Source organism: Cryptomeria japonica, chromosome 4, assembly GCF_030272615.1.
Source record: "Cryptomeria japonica chromosome 4, Sugi_1.0, whole genome shotgun sequence".
NCBI lineage: Eukaryota > Viridiplantae > Streptophyta > Pinopsida > Cupressales > Cupressaceae > Cryptomeria > Cryptomeria japonica.
Window position 1 is genome coordinate 497,538,207 of NC_081408.1, and position 20,378 is coordinate 497,558,584.

The window sequence follows — 20,378 nt, forward strand, 5'->3', positions numbered from 1 at the left end:
GAATTAGTGGTTGCAATCAACAATGCTGAAGCTATTGAGGCCATGGTCGGTAAAATTCTTGAAACAGAAAAGAAGGTTAAGGAAATGGAAGGGAATAGAGAGGCGAACGGGCTGGAAAATACCATGAACAACCTAGTCAATAGAGTCGACAAGATGGAATTAACTGTGAAGAGGATTGCTGAACAAAATTTCCAGATTCTTAAGGCCTTTGTGGATAATATGAATATTCTGATTAACAGATTTGATAACATTAAAGACAAAGAGGGCGACAAGGACCAGATGGAGAAAAAAGGTCATGAGAAGAGAACTAGGGCCAACACCAGGAATCAAGGTGATATCAAGGGACGAGAGATGGATGAATTGAAGACCTCTGCGGACAACATGAAGCAGATGGTGGTTCATGCAGAAGATATTATGAAAAATATTTAGCTGTCTCGGTCTTTGTCTTTGTCTTTGTGCTGTCCTTTTGCTATCCTTTTGTTGTCTTTGAGCGGCTCTATGTGTTTTGAGTTCCCTTTTTGGTTTGGATGGGAACTATTTTTTGTTTGGGTGATCAGGGACGGTTTTTTTCTGCTTTAATGTTTTATCTATTTCCTGATATGTAAAAAAGTTTGGGTTCCTTTCAAAAACCTGTTTTTACTTAGTCAAAACAAAACCCTATAATCTTCAATTATTCAAATCAAACCAGCAATCATTTATGCCCAAGCTGAGATTCTAAAGAAATCTCATCGCATTAGCCAAGGTAGATCTCCCACCACCGAAGCCAATCTTCTTCGAGAGGGTTTTTGTCCTTTCGAAGGCTGAATCGAACCAAGTTCAATCCCAAAACCCAAAGGGTTGTCACCAAACAAAATGATAAACTTCAACATGTTGCAAATGAGCTCCAAGAAACCTTTTGTAAGCTCCAACCTCATTGCCATAATTAGGGTTGTGCAATCTTTCAATTTAATTTTAAATTCACCTTATGTGTCCCTAGGTGCCCCAAAGAAAGTTACTTTATTAATATTTAAAATCAACACCTTATATCTTCTATGCACCAATAAAGTCACTTTATTAAAGTAACTTTATTAAATTAAATAATGTTAGTTAAATATTTAATTTAAGCATTTTAACATTATTTGAAATAATATGTCACCAAGATATCATCAATTTTAGCAAGCAATGACTATCCAGAAATAGTAACTCTGCCAACTGACTCAATTAAAGTCCAAACTAACACTTACTATAAAAAGTAAGTATGGACAAATTGTCTAAAACCCCTCCAGAAAGTGTTAGACAACTCTAATAAATCCTCTAAGTTCACCAACAACATCAAAATACTCCTCTGAATGGCTAACAAAAATTCTAAAAGTCAACACCAGCTACACTACAAGAGAACCCAAAAAAAGGGACATTACAGGTTTTCACAATCAAATGTAGGGATTCGGGCAATGTCATAAGATGATGGCAATTTTTGTAAGACCAAAGCTATAATATCTTCGTCATCTACTAGCTTCTCTATAATAGACAAATGATCACAAGACTCTTTCATGGCAGCAAGTATTTAGACATTGGTTCCTATTGTCACAAAAGTTTGCACCCTTGTTGAGCTATCAACTCAGCAACCTTGTGAAACATGGAAACAACCCTGAAGTGTGGGACCTTGCGCAAGGGGGTTGAATCTACGAAGAAGGCCGGCTTCCTTCTCAATCCAAATGCAGGTGTTGAACCAACTCAAGACTCCAAATTCTACTTCTAAACCTATCCTAACAGCTTGCAAAGGAAAAGGGAAGAAGGAAATGCAAAAATGAAAGGAGGTGATGCACCAAGATAAGAGATGTTTCTCTCCCCACCCAGAAGTGACACAAAGAATCAATCGAAATACCCAGGAGATGCACAAACTTCAATTGCATGAATGAACTCAAACACATGTATGGAGGTTAGAATTTGTTGAATGTCAGAGGGGAGAAGGTTTCCCACAAGTCACACTCAGAAACAAGTTAACACAACATATACATGAGAGAAAAGCCACAAAACATACACTTATAATGAAGGTAAGGAAACATACACAACAGGCATAAGTTGAAGGGAGGCAAGAATGATAATTTCAATTCATTCTAAGGCCAATGGCCAAACTTACAGTTGCAGAAATGCAAGAAATATACAAGTCTTTAAGAGAGGTGAAAGAGCAAAGAATAGCTCCAAGCCAGCAGGGAGAGAACCCTTTACAATGAGGCTTAACAGCCTATATATAGCAAACTGGTCGCAGAAGAGAGACCAATGTCAAGAAGAGGAAGCCTTGACCCTTGCGTGCACACAGGAATGTCACTCAAGGAAGGCAGGGAGGTGCACAGACCTGACATAGTGTATATGCAAGCAACCTAGCCATACCCTGACAAGGCAATCCCAAGAAGAAAAGTACTTATAGAAGGTGGATTGTCCGACATTCCAAAGTCAAGGCATGTAGACCTGACATGAAGGCCATCAAGTAACCATAAATAAGCATGGCCCTGGACTCCACCTGATGGTAACCCTACAAAAAGCATTAAATGCACCCCCTGTAGCTCCATGAATAGAAGTAGACAAGTCGCAGGGGTTGGTGGAGCGTTAAGAGCCTTGAGTGTTGATCATGTCATCTAGAAGTGTTGCAAGTTGTCGAAAGTCAGACGTCGAGTCCTGCCACAAGGGGAGAGGAGTCTTGGAACTTGGGGGTTCCAGAATTACGGGGTCATGAGGCAAAGGCTTGGAACTTGGGGTTCCAGGGTAAGAAAGAAAGAAAGAAAGAAAGAAAGAAAGAAGAAATTTTAACGTCCACAAGGCTAAAAATAACCTATGGGACCGATCACATGCTCAAACCAACTTTTGCAGTTCCATCCTCTTTTTATACAAAGTGATGATGAGTGCCCCCATCTTCTCAACAAACCCCTCGTTGAAAGAATAATACCAAGAGCCAGCTGTCAAAGTATCCATATAATTGTCCCTACTGTCCTTGAGGGCATCGCATTCTAGAATGAAATGCCTTTCAGTTTCCACGTGTCCAGAAGTACAAAAAATACATATTCTTTCTTCCCAAACTTCTTTAGGTCTTTTCCAACGCTCAGTCTCACAACGGAGTTGATGAGAGTTAGTTCTTAATTGAGCAATGAGAATTTTGGCTCTCCACGGAATATTAGCCCCCATATACACTTTTTGATGGTGATCAAGAGTGGGATTGAACTCATTAATATAATATTCCTTCTTTCTCCCTAGTCCTTTACCCCACACATGCTTGTGAAATTTTTCCATCACAAAAGTCTTTATCTCCTTGCTAGTTGAAGGGCACATTAAAAAATATATTCCATTTGCTCATCCATTTTTTGTTTTGTTGCATCCAAGTTTTCTTTCTTTTGCACAATACATCCCTAAAAATAGTATTGGGCCATCTACCTTCTTTCATTTGCTCAATTCTTTTTAGATAGCATAAGAGATGCACCATAGCAATAGCTTCAATAGGGGCAACCCCAGTTTCAGCTAACATGTATCATAAGAAACTGTGCTTTTAATTTTGAGCTTGTTTGTGATCAAACATTTCTGAATTTGCTCAATTTGCTTCCATTGCAAAACAGAAGTGTTGCTGGCCCACAATTCACAACCATAGAGTACAACTGGAAGCACTAGAAGCCCAAAAAGAGTTGGGATAGTTTTCCAAACCCACAACTCAGCCTCTCTACATCTATTTTGAAGGGCATAGAATGCTTTCCACCCTCCCAAAGTTCTCTTCTTTCTACAACAGTCCCAACTCAAATATTTGCTAAAGTCAATCCCAAGATATTTGTAATCAAAAACTTCAAGGGTATTTTCTTCAAAGTAGAACTTATGCTGGTTTTGTTTTCTCCTATTAGAAAAGACCATGACTTTCGTTTTGCTGATATTGACTTGCATCCCCACCACTTTGTGAAATTGCTCAAGGACATATAAGTGCTCTTGCAGACCAAGAGCCGAGTTAGCAATTAGAATGAGATCATCTGCATAAAGAAGAAGCTTAATCACAAACTCACCCAGGCTGATGCCATCACCATCACTCAAGTTTAACCATTCTTTAAGCTTGTCAATATATAGGCCAAAAAGGGTAGGGGATAAAGGGCACCCTTGCTTGACCCCATTATATCACTCCTAAAACTCTCTAAAATGCCATCTATGGTTTTGATTTTGACTTTAACCTCTTCATAAAGCCTATAGACAACTGCTATGAGTTGCAAAGGAATCCCAAGTTCTTCCATTCTATGCCAAAGTTTATCCCTAGGAACCATGTCAAAAGCCTTCTTGAAATCAACAAAGCAGCAAAAGACTTCTTCCTTTTTCTACCAAGTCTTCTCAATGATGTGCCTCAAACTAATACCATGATCAACTGAAGAGTGTTTAGGCCTGAAACCAACTTGCTCCTTTGCACGTTTATCTTTTTCTTCTGCCCATTTGCTAATTTTGTTTTCTATCATGCTGCCAAATAATTTTGCAAAAAGAGGATTTATCATTATGGTTATGTAATTGGATGGATTGTTAACATCTCCACTGTTGAAAAGAGGAATTGTGAGGCTAGTTGTCCAATCTTTAGGAAACCCACGTTGGATGATGTTGTTAAAAATGATCATAATGTGAGGAGCAAGAGTTTTCAAACCCCACTTTAAATACTCATCTTTAAGCTTGCACAAATCCATAGCTTTACCAATGCCCAGTTTCTTGATATCCGTCTCTATCTCTTGCACAGTGAAAAGATTTGCAGCTGTATTGACTAAGGGAGGAGGAATAACCGCATGGTCTTGCTCATAAAGTTGTCTTGCATAATCAAACCATTGAGTGGCTGTAATATTATTTTCAGTTTGTTTCTTTCTTGGTTGAAGCTCTTTCCAAAATAATTTGGGATTATTTTTACCAAGGAAGGTTAGCTCCTCCCTCCTTGTGACCATGAAATCAGCTTTTTTTCTTCTTGAAATCTGCTTGTATGTTTTAATGTCTAAATCTGCCTTTTTTGAGTCTCAACATTTTCCTTGCCATCTTACTTTCTTCATCAAACCAAGCATTGAACGGGAAGCAATTTGTGTCAGATTTACTATTTTTTGCTCTTTTGCACTCTGCAAGGGCCTTATGAATTAAATCAGTTAACTGGTGACTATGAAGGCCATAAGACAGAATTTTCACCTTCTTAAAAAGCCTCTCGAGCATAATTCTGAAGGTATTACAATTTTTTTGAGTCAACAAAATCCTACCCCTTGAGGGTGATTGCCGAAGACACTAAGAATTCGTCCCATGCTGCTGCTTTTCAGCCCAAGAGAAAGTTATATAAATCGGTCTATGGTCTGATTTTAAATCCCAATGTTGCTCGCCAATCAAAACTTCTTCCATTTTCTCACACAAACCATGAGAGCAAATTGCATAATCGACAATGCTTGCCCCATTGTAAGTATTGCAAGTGAAACTACCCGATTTTGCCCATTTAGCTAAACCATTGCAAATGATTAGGTCAAAAGCACCACAAAAGGAAAGCGATTCCTCGCCAAAGTGATTGTAACCTTTGGAGTCATCCGAGACTCTTGCCCATTGATGCTTGCTTACCTCAGCGAGCCAAATAGGATTGCAATCTTCTCTACTACAAAAAATTGTAGCTTGTTCACTAGCAGTCCTAGCATTAAAATCATCCACCAAAAGGACCTCACCTTGTTGGGCATACTCAGCAATGTCTCTTTTTAAGGCTACAAAGGGATCTTTGCGATATAACCCATTAAAATTGTAGGTTTTTGAAACTTCTGGGGCAAAATAGCAAGCAGCAATTCTAATGAGACTATCATTTTTAGATATTTTGAACCAAAGAAACTGTTTATTTGGGTCCTCTCTTTCAAGTTGAATAATACGACCTTCCTTTTCTCTCACTAAAACCATAATACCTGCATGCCCTTTGCCATTTCCCGCTACCCTGTTCCTCACTGCCATCTTCAAATATCCTTCAAACAAAGGAGCCTTACAACCATCATGTTCATGTGTCTCTATAAGACACATAATGTCCCTATCTTCTACAATAGGTCATAACCCAAGCCCATGCCTCCAAGGGTAACCTCTACAATTTTAACAAACTACACTCATGGAAGCCTAGGTAGGGATTGGTTGCTATTTGTTTTGGTACACAAGACTCAAAGTTGAGAGCCTTTGTCCCTATTTGACCATGTTGGCCTTGCTGCTTCGCATCCTACTAAAGAATTTGCTGCCATTTTTTTGCCATTTGCCCGTTGTGTTGAATTAGAATGGGGGCCAAAATCAGCAATTACAGCCTTACCCTTGTATAACCATGCCCTTTTTCCCTCATCTCTTGCAGCTCTCACCTTTGCTACCTCCTCTCTTCTCTCCTCTTGTTGCTTAACAATTAATAACTTCATCCAGAAAGAAACGAGAATCCTTCAAGAGCTGCTTCTTGCTTAAAATACCTTGCTTGTCACAATGCATGACATGATGACTCTGATGGGTCTAGCTCTCTCATCACATAGCTTAACCACCCTCCATGCTTGGCATATTTGACCTTGCCAAGCCACCATGTCCCTAAGGAAATCCCTTGCAAGATCAAGAGTGTGTTCACCTCTCCCATACTCTTTCACACCTTTAATAATAACATTTGTTGCTCTGCTTTGTCTATCTTTGATTTCTCTACCCTGTATATTGGTATCCTAAGTGTTTGCTCCTACCTCATTGGAAAATTTGTCACTGTTATGGGCCCAAGATTTGAAAAAATTTTAAGTGATTGCTTTTTTCAGCTTTGTTTTCTTTTACTGTGGGAAAGCCAACTTGAAGGGGCTTTTTCCCAACAGCCTGAGATGTATCAGAGGTTAACCCATCTATATTATTTGCTATTGATCAGCTTCCAAAGTTTGCCACACAGCCTTCATATCTTCCCACTCCAACTTCCCCATCTGAAAGGCCTCTTGCAACAATCCCACCTACATCTTTAGGACTTTATTTTCATCCACTAATGAGTGATTTTCTGCTATTAAAACATGCATTGAATGGTCTCTTTGCTGCTCTTTGAATTCCAATGTCTCTAACCTCTGCTTGGCATTAATTAATTCTTGCAAATATAAATCAGAACACCAGGTGAAAGGATTGGTAGTAGGACTGTAGATGACAGAATCTTTATCTTTACTGCCTTTAGACCAACTACAGCCACAAAGATGAGAAGGAAAATTGTTTGAGTTATGCTTGTGATTGGAGCCACAAGTTTTTGCCTGCTGAGAAAGCTTTTTTTCTTGTCTGCTCCCACTTTAAACGGGCAGATCAATGCTTTAAAATACCTCGATATTGTTTGGCATTCACCCATATCCATTTTCCCACTTTGATTGAAAAGGCAATCTTAACTTGCCCAAGGTGATTTGTTTCAATCGGATCAATGAACCCTTGTCCATTATGAGTGAACTCTTGCCCATTTTGCATGAAAGGTGTTGTAATGTTTTCCATTGCCAAAAAGGGAGAGAGAAAGTTAAGAAAAAGAGCAAGTAATGGGCCCCAATAAATACTTGCCTGCCTATAGGAGGTAGCCAAAATTTGAAAGCAGGTGAAAGCGGGCAGAAAAGCTTTGAGAAGCAGAAATCGAAGCAAAAACACTGGACCCACCTGCGAGATAGAGCCCCCACATAATAGACCGGCAATCACAGATGATACTGTTGGCAGTGGACCAGCATCCTTCACGGGGATTCGCGACATGGTTTAGCAGCTTCCTGTGGATTCTATAAGTCTAGTGGTTGTATCAAGTTGTCACGGGGCTAGGTTTCCCGTGCGGCACTGACAATCTTTTAGGTACTTGTCTGTGAGATCCAAGCACTTCCAAGAACTCGAACTACGCCTGTAAGCACTCCCAAGCTCCAGAACCTGCACACACACACTTGCACAACACGTACAAACTTGCACAGCGGAATCCTTACACAATAACACAATGTTGGGGCAATAAGATAGCTTTATTGATCTGAAGAATGGCCCCTGGCCCGGTCTACAAACAATTCCAACTATATCGTTGGTCACTACCCCGAGTACTTCCCCAACACTCAATTACAAGTTCCCGCCCCTAGATCAACGTCCACTCTTGAAACACCGGTACAAACACCACTGCACCTCACCCCTGGCTATAGCTTCTCACGTAAACACCTGATCCACAAAGACCCTGTCTCCTTTGGAACTCAACCTGGCGCACCACTGACTCTCTCGTGAGCCCGCGACAACTTACCCAGTACAAGACCCAGGCCCCCTCCCTAAACGAGGACTCCAAGTCGCTCTGCTACTCTGCTGCTGCTCCTACTTCACCTCTGCTCTGCAATCGCTCTGAACACCTTTGCTCGTTGGAATGCTGTTTTGGTCCTCCTTGGATTTCTCCACCATGAACCTTCGCCTGTGGGAAAGTAAAGCACAATGTAGATACGTTCTCTCGTGAACGGTCGGGGTACTCTGCTTCCCCCTATATAAGTTTTTCGTCCAGTTCTCACACATCTGTAGCTTGGCAATAAACATATGTCCGTCACCACAACTACCACCTGCTGAGAATAACAAGGGACTTATAGCCCCAGAAGCATACTGGTCTCCCCGAGACAGCAGCCCCTTACATCCTCCCCCACTTAAAATAGGCGACATCCTCGACGCCGGCAACACAGTCCCGGACTTATGCTGCAGAGGCCCCCAACTTTGTTTACACTTAGAAGGGGAGGCTGGAGTTCCTCTCCAAGAACTCCAAAACCTTGGCTTCATATTTCCAGAGGTTCTCAGCCTTCTCCCAAGTTGCCTCTTCTCGGGACTGGCCCTGCCAATGAACTAAGAACTCCTTCCACTTCCTGTTTCCAAATCCTCTCTCCTTTACAGCAATCACTTCCTCCACATCTAGTCCCAGCCTGTCCTTGACAAATGCTGGTCCTCGAGTTGGTATGTTCCTGCTGTTGTCCTCTTTATCATGATGATACGGACTGAGTTGGCTGACATGGAAAACATTGTGGACTCTAAGATGCGTCGGTAACTTCAGCTTGTATGCAACTTTCCCAATCCGCCCTGTGATTGTGAATGGTCCATCAAACCTGCGACCAAGTGATACACTCAACCCCTTGGGTGTCTTAAACTGAACTAGGTCCATCCTGAGAAAGACCTTGTCACCAACTTTGAATTCCACATTGCTCCTCCCTGAGTCTGCATAATGCTTCATTCTTTCTGCGGCCTTGACCAAGTTATGCCTCGCATGATCCACTCGATCTTGCCACTCCTTCAACCTATCTTTTGCATCCGGACAGTTCCCGACATATCCACTCAAAACAGTATGAGGAGTCAATGGCTGCTGACCTGTAGCCAATTCAAAAGGTGAATACTAACTCAATGCACTCTTCTGCATGTTGTAGCTAAACTGCGCTGGGTCCAACAACTTTGGCCAGTTGGATTGGTCCGACCAAACAAAGTGCCTCAGATAGTCCTCCAGGACCCCATTAATCCTTTCAGTCTGTCCATCTGTCTCCGGTGATGACTCGTCGACATGAGCAACTTTGTCCCTATTAGCTTGAACATCTCCTTCCAGAAGTTGCTGGTAAAGCGGGCATCCCTATCACTAATGATACTCAACGGAACACCCCAATACTTCACAACATTCCTGAAAAAGTAGTCGGCAACGTCCTCGGCTCTGCACGATGCCTTGCACGGTACAAAAACAGCATACTTCGAGAACCTGTCAACCATGACCATGATACTACTGTACTCGTCCACTTCTGGCAACCCTGTGATGAAATCCATACTCACGCTTGCCCACGGTCTTACTGGCACGGGTAAGGGCTGCAACAAACCTCCCGGAGATTTAGTTACCGCCTTATCCTGTTGACATATGAGACGGCTCCTGACATACTCATCCACATCTTTCCTCATGTTCTGCCAGTAGAAGCCTCTCTCAACCAATGCAAGGGTCCTCTTCTGTCCTGGATGGCCTGCCCACAGACTATCATGACATTCGTTGAGAACTTCCCTCCTCACATTCTTCCACTTCGGAAGGTAAACTCGATCCTGGGTGAACAACAACAACCCATCCTTGATGCTGAACTTCCGAGTCCTACCCTCCTTAGCCTGTTTGTATAGCTCCGCCGCCTGAAGATCCATCAGGTACCCCTCCTTGATAGACTCCAACACCTCGCTCGATAGTTCCACTCGGCTAGCCCCGGGCCGTACCTCCTGGTCCCCTTCAATAGCAGCTAACTATCCCTTCCTGCTTAGAGCATCCGCTACAACATTCTTCTTTCCTGGGTTGTAGAGAATCTCAAAATCAAACTCTGCTAAGAACTCTTGCCACCTGGCTTGCTTTGGAGTGAGCTTCGCCTGAGTCTTAAAATACGTTGAGCAAACATTGTCTGTCTTCGCCACAAACCGCGTTCCCAAGAGATAGTGCCTCCAAGTCCGAAGACAATGAATGATCCCGGTCATCTCCTTCTCATGGGCAGGGTAATTCCTCTCCCTATCCTGCAACTTTCTTGACTCATAAGCCACTGGATGTCCATCCTGCATCAACACCCCTCCGACTGCAAAGTCCGAAGCATCGCTTTGAACCTCGAAAGGCCTCGTGAAATCAGGCAATGCCAACACTGGCGCCGACGTGAGTCTCTCCTTGAGTGTCTCAAAGGCCGTCTGACACTTGTCTAACCACTTCCACTTCCAGTCCTTCTTTAGAAGTTCTGTTAAGGGCGCAGCACATCTAGAAAACCCTTCAACAAACCTCCTGTAGTAATTCGCCAAACCAAGAAACAACCTCACTTCATGAATATTCTGCAAGGGTTCCCAATCCCGGATTGCTCTTAGCTTCTCTGGATCTGGACGAATGAAACCTTTTCCAATGATATGCCCCAAGAAGTGCACCTCTTCTTGAGCAAACGCACATTTCTCCTTCTTGACAAAAAGCTTGTTCTCCCGGAGCAACTGAAATACTTCTGCCAAGTGTTGCTTGTGCTCCTCCATGTTCTTACTGTAGACTAGTATATCGTCCAGATACACCACCACAGACTTATCCAACAGAGGTCGGAACACATCGTTCATGAGTGTACAAAATGTTGCGGGTGCATTGCATAGCCCAAACGGCATCACCATGAACTCGTATGACCCATACCTGGTCACACATGCAACCTTCTCATCTCCCGCTGCAATTCTCACTTGATAGTAGCCCTGCTTAAGATCAAGCTTACTGAAGACCTTTGCCCCAGACAATCGGTCGAAACAATCAGCAATAAGAGGAAGGGGATACTTATTTTTGATGGTCAACTTGTTCAGGGCCCTAAAGTCGATACATAACCTCAATGTTCCATCTTTCTTCTTCTGGAACAACACGGGCGCCCCATACGGAGAACGGGACGGCTTGATGTAACCCGCCTCAAGCAGCTCCTCCAACTGCCTCTTCAGTTCTACCATCTCGGGACCAGATAACCTGTACGGAGCCTGTGCTGGTGGCTTCGCCCCTGGTACCAATTCAATCTTGTGATCTACAGTTCTCCTCTCTGGGAGTTGAGCGGGTAGCTTGACTGGCATAGTGTCCTCAAACTCCAGAATGACTTCCTCTACTTCAGGTGGAATGGGTGTCTCCTGCACATCTTCAAGTTCATCCCAACCTCCAAGTAGCGCGGCCAAAAACATCGGCTCCTTACCATGCTTCTTGGCCGCCTTTTTCATTCCCAATGCTGAAATCATCGGAGCCTTCCCAGACTGTCGCCTCTCTGTCATCTTCACCAAGCATGTCTGCTTCGGATCTAAAAACACCAACGAATCCAAGTGAGGTATCACCGCAACCTTGCCGATCTTCAAAAACTCTTGAACCAAAATCAACTCGAAATCATCCATCTCGATCACTGTCAGATCCATGCGACCCTGCCACGAGCCGACTTTCAGTGGTATGTCCCGGACAATACCATGTATCTTTTTGAATGGGGAATTCATCGCCTTGAAAGAGCATGCATCCGCTTGCACCTTCAACCCCAGATCTCTAGCTCTCCCGGCTGAGATAAAGTTGTGAGTAGCTCCTGTATCCACCATAGCCACTGTGTACTTCCCACTCAACTGGGCCTCCACGTAACACAACTTATTACGGTTCTCAGGTTCGGCAGCCGTTGCCCTAGGCTGCTCGATGGCATTGACTGCACCCAAACGCTGGATAACACCCATCGTTGCAATCTGACCATCCTATTCCGCTGACATCTGTGTAGAGTTCAACCTCTGCTGCTGCGGACATTCTCTCGCCCAATGATCTGAGCCTCCACAGATGAAGCACCCACGCCCTCTCTTGTCAGTCTTTGACTCGGCGTCTCTCGAACCTTTGTTGGAACCTTTACCAGATGAGGACATCCCTGTCCCGCTCTGTTTGCTGCTAGAAGAGTCCCCCTTTCCCTTAGACTTTCCATCGTCCTTGGGTTGGAACTGCTTCTTGTCTTTCTTCGGCGGATAGGATCCACCCGATGCACCCGGTGCCTTCGGCAAATCCTTGTAGTCAACCAGTCGATCCGCGACTGAAATGGCCTCCTCGACATTTGGAACCTTCAGCTTCTGTAGCTTGTTCTGAGCCCACGGTGCCAGACCCTTCAAGAAGTGGTACAACTTGAAATCTTGATCCATATTTGGAAATTCCAACATAAGGACCCGAAAAGCTTTGATATAATCTCGGATCTTCCCTATTTGCTTCAGGTCTGAAAGCTGTTTGAAGGAGGTCCAACCTGCATTCTCTGGCTTGAACTGCTCCTTGAGTGCGTCCCGCAACTCATCCCATGTGTCTACCTTGACTACCGACCTACCAGCCTCCATATCCTGAAGTCTGGTCCTCCACCAAAGCTTTGCTGCCCCAGTGAGGAATCCTGTGGCCGTCTCCACCTTTTCTTCGTCCGTCAATCCCCTCATGGATTTCAGGTACCTACCCATGTCAAAGAAGAAATTCTCCATGATCTTGTCGTCTCGATCACCCTCATACTTTTCAGGTGGTGTCACTCTTGCACCCTTGGTAATCCCTGCTTGAGAAACACAACTCTTGACAAACTCGATCTCCCAAAGAGCCTTCTTCAACTCGTCTTCGAGTCTAACTCGTTCTTGCTGTTCATGTCCATACAGGACCTGGAGATCCTTGATCTCACCTTCAGCAACGTCCAGTCTTACCTCGGCGGCCTCCGCGCGCGCCGGTAGCTCCATCTCTTCCAAAGCCTCCAAACGGTTTCTCACTTCAAGAAGTCGCTCCTTTGTCTTGGACCTCTCAGTGACATGAATAAGGGGCGAGCCCTGCTCCCCCTCTGACTCCCTGTCAGAATCCCCCGCTTTTGACTTCGGCATGACTGCTGTAAACTGAACTCCCTTTTAGTGTGCTAGCTTGGGGTATCAAAACCTTGTGCTCTGATACCAACTGTCACGGGGCTAGGTTTTCCCGTGCGGCACCGACGATCTTTTAGGTACTTGTCTGTGAGATCCAAGCACTTCCAAGAACTCGGACTACGCCTGTAAGCACTCCCAAGCTCCAGAACCTGCACACACACACTTGCACAACACGTACAAACTTGCACAACGGAATCCTTACACAATAACACAATGTTGGGGCAATAAGATAGCTTTATTGATCTAAAGAATGGCCCCTGGCCCGGTCTACAACCAATTCCAACTATATCGTTGGTCACTACCCCAAGTACTTCCCCAGCACTCGATTACAAGTTCCCACCCCTGGATCAACGTCCACTCTTGAAACACCGGTACAAACACCACTGCACCTCGCCCCTGGCTGTAGCTTCTCACGTAAACTCCTGATCCACAAAGACCCTGTCTCCTTTGGAACTCAACCTGGCGCACCACTGACTCTCTCGTGAGCCCGCGACGACTTACCCAGTACAAGACCCAGGCCCCCTCCCTAAACGGGGACTCCAAGTCGCTCTGCTACTCTGCTGCTGCTCCTACTTCACCTCTGCTCTGCAATCGCTCTGAACACCTTTGCTCGCTGGAATGCTGTTTTGGTCCTCCTTGGATTTCTCCACCATGAACCTTCACCTATGGGAAAGTAAAGCACAATGTAGATACGTTCTCTCGTGAACGGTCGGGGTACTTTGCTTCCCCCTATATAAGTTTTTCGTCCAATTCTCACACATCTGTAGCTTGGCAATAAACATATGTCCGTCACCACAACTACCACCTGCTGAGAATAACAAGGGACTTGTAACCCCACAAGCATACTGGTCTCCCCGAGACAGCAGCCCCTTACACAGGTATTGACAAGTCAATCTTTTGGTGCAACAGCAACCCTAGCTTGTAACAAGTGATATCAGAGCTTGGTCACAGGTTCAAATCACATAGGCCGCGGCGAGTGACGCTGGGAGAGGGATTGTTGGCAGTGGGCCAGTGTCCCTCGCGGAGATTCGCGACATGGTTTTACAGCCTCCTGTGGATTCTATAAGTCTAGTGGTTGTTTCGGGCATTGATAGGTCGATCTTTTGGTGCAACGGCAACCCTAGCTTGTAACAGATACTCTGTCCCCACAGCTTGAAACAAAAACTAAGAAACAAAGCTTGGTCCACCACGATGCACGCACCCCCATAGCCTGGCCCGCCACGTAACACGAAAAACCTTGTCGACACCTAGACAAAACCGCCCGCCACAGCTAGAGGAAATAGCACTAGTTCAGCATGCACCCACAGCATCAATTCAAGTTGTAATGAGGAAAAGGCTTGGAACTTGGGGTTCCAAGATTCTGGGGTCATGAGGAAAAGGCTTGGAACTTGTGGGCTCTGGGATTCTGGGTCATGAGGAAAAGGCTTGGAACTTGGGGTTCCAAGATTCCAGGGTCATGAGGAAAAGGCTTGAAACTTGGGGTTCCGGGATTCCAAGGTCATGAGGAAAAGGCTTGGAACTTGGGGTTCCGAGATTCCAGGGTCACGAGGAAAAGGCTTGAAACTTGGGGTTCCGGGATTCCAAGGTCATGAGGAAAAGTCTTGGAACTTGGGGTTCCGGGATTCCAGGGTCATGAGGAAAAGTCTTGGAACTTGGGGTTCCGGGATTCCATGCAGGACCCACAGAGAACCCAGCCACCTGGGCAGGACCCGGGTGGAACCCAGGGAGAACCCGGGCGGACCCGGGAGAACCTTGAATCAGTTGAAACTTGAAACTTGAATATTATCTTGTTTGCAAATTATGAATATGATATTAGACTTTAGTTATTACTGATTACATTTGCGATATATGAATATTTATTGGCATTGGCAATTATGGATTTATCATTTATCATTTATGTATGGAAAGTCACATTGTATATTTCATATTTGTATGGATTGTCTCATTGTAATAATCAACAATGGTAGTGATAGTTTATAAATTATATAATTATATTTTATAATTTTGATGTTTGAACATATATATATATATATATATACAGACGTACCCATACCCATACCCGTACCCAAGGAGAAAAAAAATTTGCCGAATCTGCAAATCCGTACCCATACCCGAATCGGTAACTTAGGATTTTGTAATCAATTTGCATTCAAATCAATCAAATTTAAGAGAAAACACTTTTGTACTCATTTATGGACTCATTGGATACATCTTGTCATTGAATTTTGCAAAAAGATTGTGTTATTAAGAAAAATTTTAAGATGCTGATTGCTGAGACAAAAAAATTGGGTTTGCTGAGTTCTGGCTGAGTTTGAGTCTGCCAACTATGCTTTTACCCTTAATCAAAAACAAAAAACAAAAAACATATGAAATCATATATCACATGAATGAATAAATATATAAATAAGGAAATAGTTTGCATACCTGTCCATATACTATATCAAAACGATAAGAGTCTTGGCTATGGTGTGTAGCCCATACAGTTCAACACCGGTGACAACCTTGCACCACCTTTGCCAATCTCCCACCAACAATGCAGGAACAACCCTAATACTCTCATTTGACACTAACAGCTGTTTCAAAAACAGGTAAGAAAATACTTGATCACATCATTGGAGTTTGGCACAAGAAATCCATAGCACACTGGCTTTCCAAGGCTGCACCAGAAAGGAGCACTTCTCTCACAGCAAAGACCCCTTGGTCCTCAAGCCTATTCTTCAGCAACTACCAAAACAAAATTCAGCACTTAAAATAACCACAGAAGATAGCAGATCTATAGAATCTTACTCAATATGCTGACGATTCCAGTGCACTATTCCAACAAAGGTTGAAGCAAACACTCTCTCACACACACAAAGAAAGGCTGAGAACTTAATCAAACGGCTCTTATAACATGTAAGAACTTGGAGCAAGTGATGCCATTACATTGTAAGATACTACTATACATAAGCTGGCAGCCTGATAATACAAACAAAAAACTGTGAAACAAAATTCTAAACAGCTTCTGATCAAGGCATAAAAAGTTGCCTATTATCAAGCAAACGTTTACAGTTATGTTTCCTATTGTTTCAACCTCCTAATGTTTCAACCTATATATTATGCAATAAAGTGAATGGATCCCGGGTGTTAAAAACTGCATGCCAACCATACAAGAATTGAAGAAAGCTAACAAATTTAAATCACCTTTTTCAGGGATATAAAAGCAATCAATTGTGTTTTAATACCATCAGAGTAATAAAAGATGTACCATGTTGCTGATGCTGTGAAGAAGTTCTAGCGCTTCATCTCTCTTTCCTGCTACACAAAGACCCCTGATCAAATGGGCAAAAACTGTTGTTTCTGGAATGCAATGTCTTTCAATCATTTCCCGATACAAGTCAAATGCCTTCTCGATACTACTCAACTTACACAGTCCTTCAATTAATACAGCATACATAGTAGCAAGAGCAGCTCTATGAAGATCCAGTGGCAAGGACAGCATCTCCTTCTGCAAGTCCAGAGCCAATTTCATCTGCCCCCCCTTACAAAGACTACACACAAGTGCAGAATAAGCGGCTGAGATAGGCAATGTAGTGGAAGTTGAGATTTCAGTCGAGCCATTATGCAATGATGTAAACTCTTTAATCCGGTTGCGAATTAAGCCATGAAAGCCCTTAATATACGGAGGCCAACAAGTGAGTTTCATTTCATGTAAGAGCTTTTGGGCTTCATAAAGCTTCCCCGCACTGCAACAATGATTTATTAGAACTGAATATGTCAATGAATCAGGAGCACAGCTTTTCTCAACCATTTGTTGGAGAAGCTCAATAGCTTGATCAATTTTCCCATCTTTGCCAAGGCCATCCATCATAGCAGTATATGTGATTACATCTGGAGGACAGCCCTTTTCTTGCATCATGGTAAAAAACTTATGTGCTTGCTCTGTCTTTCCTATTTTGCAGAGACCATCTACTATTTCAGTATAGGTTATAACATTTGGGGCACAGCCTTTCTCCGCCATTTTTGACAAAATCCTAAAAGCTGCATCCAACTTGCTCTCCTTAAGCAGCCTGTCAATCAAGGAGCTATAAGTGTACACATCTGGAGTATGACCGTCTTTAGTCATCTTCAAGAACACCTTCTGTGCTTCCTTCAACTGGCCAGCCTTGCATAAACCATCAATAAGAGCATTGTATGCCACATCATTGGGCTTACAACCAACTTCTAACATTGCTTTCCACAGCTCATGAGCCTCCTCTAGTTTCTTAGCCTTGCAAAGACCATCGATTAGAGCACAATAAGTAAAAACATTCGGCTCAATACCAGAAGCTTTGATGTTGTTAAAGTAAATTTCTACATTTGGAAAAAGCCTGCTTTCTCTCATTCTACTATATATCTGGGATGCCTTCTCCACATCTCCAGCCTTACAATGTCCATCAATCAGAACTGTATAGGTAACAACATTTGGAGCACAACCCGCTGCAACCATGTGACCAAATAGATCATTTGCCTCAGATATTTTACCCATCTTTAAATAACCGTGTAGAAGTGCTGTATATGTCACAACATTGGGAGAGCAACCTTCGCTTATCATTTCATCGAACCACTTGTGAGCTTGTTCAATAAGACCTACTTTACAAAAATTGTCAATCAGCATAGTATAAATAAACACATTTGGAGAAACGCCCTTCTCTTTCATCTCCTTGAATAGTAGCAAAGCTTTATCAACCTTACTTGCCTGAGATTGCAATGTTATCACCTTTGTGTACGTGCCAGTATCAGGAATGAATCCTTTCTTCATCATTTCCCAAATAACACTAAAGGCCTCATCAGATTTCCCTGTTGCGCAGAGACAATGAGAAAAGCGCCCCACATTAACCTTGTTAAGCACATACCCATCATCAAGCATTTCTCGATATACTTTTATAGCCAGTTCCAGAACTTCTTTGCTTTTTATAGCCTCCTCCCCACAAATGCCTCCAATCAAGACGTTATAAGTTGCATAACTTGGAGGGCAACCACTAGGTGCCATCTGCTTAAGCAATTTGTAAGCATTAACGAATTCTCCTGCCTTGCAATAAGCATTTATGAGGCCATTGTAGATTGAAGCACTGGGACGACAACCTTCAGATAGCATCTGCCTAACAATCTCCCTGCACCTTTTTAACTGCCCTGCTTTGAGAAAACTTCCTAGCAAAGTGTTGTAGGTGACAACATTAGGAATGCAAGAATTAGCTCTCATTCTATGCAGAAACTCAAATGCCTTATCCAACATAGAGGCTTCGCACAATCCAGAAATCATTTTGGTATATATTACAGTATCTGGGCTTACACCCGAATTGCCAATCATATTCAGGGCATCTTGCCACATTCCAGCCTTGCACAGAGTCCGACCAAAACAACCAAGCGTATAAGAATCAATCCTCAAACCGGCCTTGCTCATTTCTTCATACATTTGCAGGGCCAAGTCAGACCGGTCAGCTGCCAAAAGAGCTTGAATGAGAACCTTATATGTTGTCGATGTCGGCATATGACCAAAATCTTTGAGCCTTCCCACCCATTTAACAGCTTCATTCCACATACCTTTTTGGCTACTTTTTCTAATCAAAATATTTAATAGAAGTTTAAAACTTTCCTCATCCTCGTTTCTAATCTCCAGAAGAAATTCTTCGAACGCACCAGACTGAAAATTTAGTCCGACAGTTTCTAAAAGGGCTTCACGCGTTTTGGGTGTGTGGGAAAAACCAATCTGTTGCCCTGCCCATATAAAAAATCTAAGACTCATTTCTGGAGCCTTCAAAAGCTTTAAGACCTCCAGAACAAGGGATTCTTTTAGCTTCTCCCTATATTGTCTTAGGGTTTTTTCAGTTTCACTTTCCCAAATATTTCGATTATGTTTAATTACATCCGAAATGGCACGAGCCTCTAAGGAATAACACTCACCTGTATCAGAAACACCCTCCATTGCTGCATTTTGAGCAGAGTTGTGATGAATTGAATCTAAAACCCTCGCATTTTTTATTTCTCTATCATCTGGGTTAGTGCTGAATTGGGTTAGATCATTTTCACCGTCTTTATTTATTGGCTTTGTTTTATCTGTGCCGGATTTGGAACAAATTCTTAACAGATTATTTTGCCTGAAAATCCAATGCTTTACTTCGCGTATACAGTACGAACTTGGAAGAAGCCCTGCACATTGTCTGCTCATGGTAGTTTACCATTAGACGAAGATGCAGAAAGATTTTCACTCTCTTTTAATCCAATTGGGCTTCATTGTTATTAAATTCTTAATTCTATTCCATAAACCCTAAACCCTGTGGTTTCACAAACGAACAGGATTTGCTAGTATCCCCATTTGGATTTTTTTAAGTTTAGTATTTACTAATTTGAAGTTTAAGATTTATATTCAATAAATTTGTATCACAGAGTGTATGAATTTAGAACACTTTGGATTGTATTAATATTAAATTCAAATCAATTCCAATTGCAACATATTTTGTTTTTTTTTGTTTGGTTTGTTTATAATCTTTGTACATTGTTGATGGGGCATTTTCCCTCTTTATCTTTATACATTATCAATAGAGGTTATATGTTATAAAAATCAACAACAATTTTTCTTATATATAAATGAAATTTTAGAGATTGCTCTTTAGTTCCACCTTGTTTTCATATGGATTAATGTAGGGTGGCTTCAGATACATGTGTAGACTAACAAAGTGGTGTTGGAAGTCTCCCACTTTCAATAATTTTTTGTACACTGGAGAAATGTCTCGTGTATTATGGCCTAAGTTCCTCCAGATAGCTATGTCTCCCATGATCATTCCCTGCCTCATGGTCGTTGGTGCGACCGAAGTTCTTCTATTTGGCATTCTTAGACCCCTTGGTCCTAGGTTGTCTATCATCACTCTGGTGGTGGGATTGGTTCTACTCGGCAATGCTCTGCCTCTACCCCACATGGAGGTTTTGCCTCTAAGTGGAGCTTAGGGGGGAAGGGGGCTTGATTCTAGTGGTGGCAATGGATGGTTGGCTTTTGGAGGTGGTGGTGTTTGGCCTGATTCTTC

At 42.8% G+C, this 20,378-nt stretch overlaps 1 protein-coding gene across 4 annotated transcripts in view; it reads right to left on the minus strand.

Moving 5' to 3' along the window:
- The window catches only part of LOC131060366 (pentatricopeptide repeat-containing protein At1g06710, mitochondrial), a 155,968-nt gene extending 136,307 nt beyond the window's left edge, over positions 1–19,661 (minus strand). For all 4 annotated transcript variants that reach the window (XM_057993551.2, XM_057993553.2, XM_057993552.2 and 1 more), the window contains exons 1-2: positions 16,586–19,661; positions 15,763–16,062 (exon numbers count right to left, since the gene is read on the minus strand). In XM_057993551.2, the coding sequence (XP_057849534.2) occupies positions 15,943–16,062; positions 16,586–19,525 (3,060 nt within the window). In that variant the 5' untranslated portion in view covers positions 19,526–19,661 and the 3' untranslated portion in view covers positions 15,763–15,942. The remainder of the gene's footprint in view (positions 1–15,762; positions 16,063–16,585) is intronic.
- Between the last annotated feature and the right edge of the window lie 717 nt (positions 19,662–20,378).